This window comes from Camelina sativa, chromosome 5, assembly GCF_000633955.1.
Source record: "Camelina sativa cultivar DH55 chromosome 5, Cs, whole genome shotgun sequence".
Lineage (NCBI taxonomy): Eukaryota > Viridiplantae > Streptophyta > Magnoliopsida > Brassicales > Brassicaceae > Camelina > Camelina sativa.
In genome coordinates this window covers 3946958-3951709 of record NC_025689.1, presented here as the reverse complement: position 1 = coordinate 3951709, position 4752 = coordinate 3946958, and the positions used below count along the sequence as shown (strand labels likewise).

The window sequence follows — 4752 nt, the reverse complement described above, 5'->3', positions numbered from 1 at the left end:
TGTGTTACTTGATCCTGAAAGACAGTTCTTGCGGAAAGAGGGTGAATCTCCAGTTGCTGATTTCTTGTGGTATTCTGCGGCGAGACCCTGCAGCAGAAACTGCTTTGACAGAGCAGAAATCGCTCGGGTAATGAATGCGGCTGGTAGGAGACGAGATGCCCTTCCTCAGGTTGATTTTCTATGATTGCTTTGATGAGACTTTCTCTCTGTATGATTATTATTACTTATTGTATCTGACGTTCTTCATTAAACACTCAGTTTATTCTGCCCTATCTCTTTTGCTTGTTAGAGTTGATTTTTACTTTCTTTTGCTCACTTTGCTTTTATGTCTTTTAGTCTATGCTGATAGAATTTTTTCCATTGTTCCAGGACATTCAAAAAGGATTAGACCTTGGTCTGGTATCACCTGAAATTCTGCAAAATTTCTTTGATTTGGAGCAGTATCCTCTTATTTCAGAGCNCGTCGAGAGCGATCGTCAGCTATCTCTTGCATTGGAAGCTTTTCCTCTTGATTTGCAGGATCAGTTGAATCAATTCATGGATAAGAGGTTTGCTACTAGTTCCTTGCTGTGAACGAATCTGTATATTCGTTAATTGCAATGTGTTTATGGTTCTTGGATTGGTTGCAGGATCGATGGAGAAGTATTGAAGTCGTATGTGTCACATTGGCCGGCTCAACGTTGGCAAGAGTATGAGCCTCTTTTAAGTTACTGTCGAGATAACGCAGTTAAGCTCATTGCTTGTGGCACTCCGCTCAAGGTAGTCTTATTGTACTGTATTTTGGGTGTTAAGATGGTAGCCTTACTAAGAATATGCATTTTTTCTTGTCTGATGAGAATTAGCTGTTTATTGTTTAATTTGATGCAGGTTTTAAGAACTGTACAAGCTGAGGGAATCCGTGGTCTTTCAGAGTCTGAGCGTAAATTATACACGCCTCCTGCGGGTTCAGGCTTTATCTCAGGGTTTACTTCCTTCTCACGTAGTTCTTCGCTCAATATGAATCCCCTCACACAGATTGTTCCCTTTGGACCGAGTTCTTATTTGTCGGCGCAAGCAAGAGTTGTTGAAGATCATACAATGTCGCAAGTTATTTTACAAGCAGTTGCAGATGAAGGTGGGACTGGTCTGCTGTTAGTGGTGACAGGGGCAAACCATGTGGAGTATGGGTCAAGAGGAACAGGTTTGCCGGCAAGGATCTCGAGGAAGATTCCGAAGAAAAGTCAACTTGTTGTATTACTTGATCCTGAAAGACAGTTCTTGCGGAAAGAGGGTGAATCTCCAGTTGCTGATTTCTTGTGGTATTCTGCGGCCAGACCCTGCAGCAGAAACTGCTTTGACCGAGCAGAAATCGCTCGGGTAATGAATGCGGCTGGTAGGAGACGAGATGCCCTTCCTCAGGTTGATTTTCTATGATTGCTTTGATGAGACTTTCTCTCTGTATGATTATTACTTAGTACTTACTGTATCTGACGTTCTTCATTAAACTCTCAGTTAATTCTGCCCTATCTCTTTTGCTTTTTAGAGTTGTTTTTTTACTTTCTTTTGCTCACTTTGCTTTTTATGTCGCTGATAGAATTTTTCCATTTCTTCCAGGACATTCAAAAAGGATTAGACCTTGGTCTGGTGTCACCTGAGATTCTGCAAAATTTCTTTGATTTGGAGCAGTATCCTCTTATTTCAGAGCTTACACAACGGTTTCAGGTAGTATATCCTTTCTGAAAGATATTCCTTAAGTGAAATTTTGTCTTCGAAATTCTATGCTTTTCGCTGAATAATGTGTTAGCTTTCGTATCCTTCCATGGTATATTACGTTGTCCTGTATCTTCTCTAGCCAGAGTTAATGATGGCTTCAACTGGTTAATAAAACCCTAATTATGATGATCCTCTGTGTTACAGGGTTTCCGAGAAAGGTTGTTGGCAGATCCCAAATTCCTGAATAGATTAGCTATTGAAGAAGCTATATCGATAACAACAACACTCGTAGCTCAATATGAGAAGCGGAAAGAAAACTTCTTTGAAGAACTCGACTATGTTATAACTGATAGCGTGAGAGCATCAGTTGTTGATTTCTTCACAGTTTGGCTGCCTGCACCAACTTTGTCTTTTATTTCATATGCTGATGAGACAATTGGCCCAAACAGCATAGATGCCCTAAGAGGCCTCCTAGGATCCATACCTGACAATGCATTTCAAAAAAGTCTTGGTGGACAAGAGTGGTCTCTGAATCTTAGGATTGCTTCAGTTATTGTCGGTGGCTTGAAGCTTGCTGGTGTTGGAGTTGTTTCCAGTTTTGCAGCTTTGGGATCTTCAAATGCTTTGTATGCAATACGAAAATTCATTAAACCAGAGTTGGGTGTTGGTGAACAAGCAAAGAGGTCCCCTATGCTGAAGACGGCTCTTGTGTATGGAGGTTATCTGGGAACATCTGCAAATATCCGTTATCAGGTATGATGATGTGCTTTACATGTCCACTCAATGAATGAGAGATATTGATGAAAAGCAGTTAAAGTGTCTTTATGACCACATAAATATATTATGCTTTTGCTTATTAGCCAAGTAAGGCCTTTTGATGAAGAACTCTATGCTTTGAATTTTTGCCTCTAAAATCATATTACCTTCAATTGCAGATAATTGCTGGTTTAATAGAGCATCGCATTTCTGACGAGCTTTCTTCTCAACCTCTACTTGTAAACATGATTTCATTTGTTGTTCGAGTAGCTAACTCGTACTTTGGAACTCAGGTCAGAATTAGGCCTGTACCCTGATCTGTTCTTGTGTTCTGTGTCTCTTCTTTCCTTCAAGCCAAACATCTCATATTCCTGTTTTGATTATTTCTTGAAATGTCCTGTAACTTCATTGCAACTTTTTCATAAAACGCAGCAATGGATTGATCTTGCGCGCTCTACGGGTCTGCAAACTCAGAAAAGTGTCACAACTTCCAATGAACTCCCCGAGGCGTTGAACCAATCTACAGTGGAATACAGTACTACTGAAGAAGCAAGTATCGATGATCTCAAGAATCAATGATATTTATGCGGCTGTGCGACTAGGTACCAACTGGTAAATGTTTATAATACCTTTTGATCGTTTGGAGGGAAATGTATATTCATTTGAGTTCTATTTTGTATCTTAGCTTATGAGAAATAATGATTCGTGAATATAATTACTTCAGTTAGTCACGTTGATTTGTTATGATAGTGGATAAAAGAGTTTTTTTTTTTCCTCTCTCATTGTTCTTTGCAACTTTGAAATCATTTCTCATGTACAATCGTGTGTTGCTTACAGTCATAGCTGATCAATTTTGAGGATAGTGTGAAATGGTTCTCAGATGGCTTATATAATTGTTTTGAACTATACAGTGCCATAAGCTGTAAGCTGACGATTCCTTTTGAAGTCAGTATAAATAGGATTGACATATAGTAAGATGAAGAACTTGCCTGTAGTATGACTTTTAGATTAGAATTTCACTGACCTATTTGCAAGGCAATCTGCAATGGTCTTCACTCGTACCATGGGGTAATATGCCATAACTCTTTTATATATACGAATATATGAAATATAAACCCAATAACACGTTGGCGATGGCATACCACTTTCTTGGTTTTGCTGTTGGAATCTATCTAACTGGTAGATAAAAGATTTCAGGAATCCGTCTACGTAGATATGTTGAGTACATGTATCATGTGAAAGGTGATTCAGGCCTTTTGTGGTAAATGCTTGTTAGTTTCTGATAATGTGATACTATTGTGTCATGCTTTTGGTTTGTCATTTCCAGCAGTTTTAGACCCTGTTTGATGCAGCAGGCAAAGGGTAGTCTTCCAAGTATGTACACAACTTTCTGAACATTCAATACAATTTGAGGCAGGTACGTTTTGCATATCTCCGTTGGTTAGGAAAAATCGCTATTCTATCCTCGTGGAACATAGATGTGTGTCATAAATATCTCTGTTATATATGCGATTTAACTGTAGAATCTGTAAGAATGTAACTTCCGGCATTCTATCCTTAGGATCGTTGATTGATTAGTATCATTGTAGGGAACAAAACAGAGAGAACATGTGGTTCATTTAGGAATTTTAGTATACAAAGACCATATCTCATGGGTACGCTAGGATCTGTGGAGAATGTTGTAGTCTAGGTGACACTTGACATTGTACATATGTGCACACACCTTCACATTTGTTGAGATTGCACACGCACATACAGTGTTTAACATCTACTTACATTATATATGTTTAGTTGCACGTATGGTGAGGAAAATTGATACTCAATGATTCATCTCATGTACGGTGGTCAAAGTAGTTTAAGTATCCATTTATTAGGTTCTCGATGGTTCAAATATTGATACAATGTTATTATTTAGTGAACTCATTCTAATAGGAAATTCTAGGGAATACAAGTAAAAATAGTTAACAACGAGAGTTATCACCACCCAACAACGACATAAACTGCATGATTATTGTGAAGCAGTTCTATAGAAAATGTTGAGATCCAATCCTGTCCCTCTCCATTTCAGGTCAGCAATGTCTTCAAGCTCCTTCATCATCTCTTGTGTCAGATAATTCTTCCAATCTCCGACCACACCTTTCCTGAAGAACATGTCATACTTATTTCCACTCCAGTGAACTCCCTCTCCTCTCTCTTTGCTTGTACTCCTCAGCTTCTCGAAGCTACACTCTTTCACGATCTCCTCCACTTTTGTCTTACACCCCAAGAACTCGGCGATCTTCCTCACGGTTTCTTCCGGGTTTG

The 4752-nt window shown here is 39.0% G+C and overlaps 2 protein-coding genes across 2 annotated transcripts in view; one reads left to right on the top strand and one right to left on the bottom strand.

The window, feature by feature from the left end:
• LOC104785367 (protein RETICULATA-RELATED 5, chloroplastic-like) overlaps positions 1-3226 on the top strand; it is a 5643-nt gene extending 2417 nt beyond the window's left edge. The window contains exons 2-8 of the mRNA XM_010510566.2: positions 520-548; positions 630-759; positions 868-1398; positions 1594-1701; positions 1897-2445; positions 2628-2741; positions 2881-3226. Of these exons, the coding sequence (XP_010508868.1) occupies positions 520-548; positions 630-759; positions 868-1398; positions 1594-1701; positions 1897-2445; positions 2628-2741; positions 2881-3027 (1608 nt within the window). The 3' untranslated portion in view covers positions 3028-3226. The remainder of the gene's footprint in view (positions 1-519; positions 549-629; positions 760-867; positions 1399-1593; positions 1702-1896; positions 2446-2627; positions 2742-2880) is intronic.
• The window catches only part of LOC104785369 (cytosolic sulfotransferase 6-like), a 3733-nt gene continuing 2852 nt past the window's right edge, over positions 3872-4752 (bottom strand). Inside the window, exon 2 of the mRNA XM_010510567.1 lies at positions 3872-4600. Within this exon, the coding sequence (XP_010508869.1) occupies positions 4457-4600 (144 nt within the window). The 3' untranslated portion in view covers positions 3872-4456. The remainder of the gene's footprint in view (positions 4601-4752) is intronic.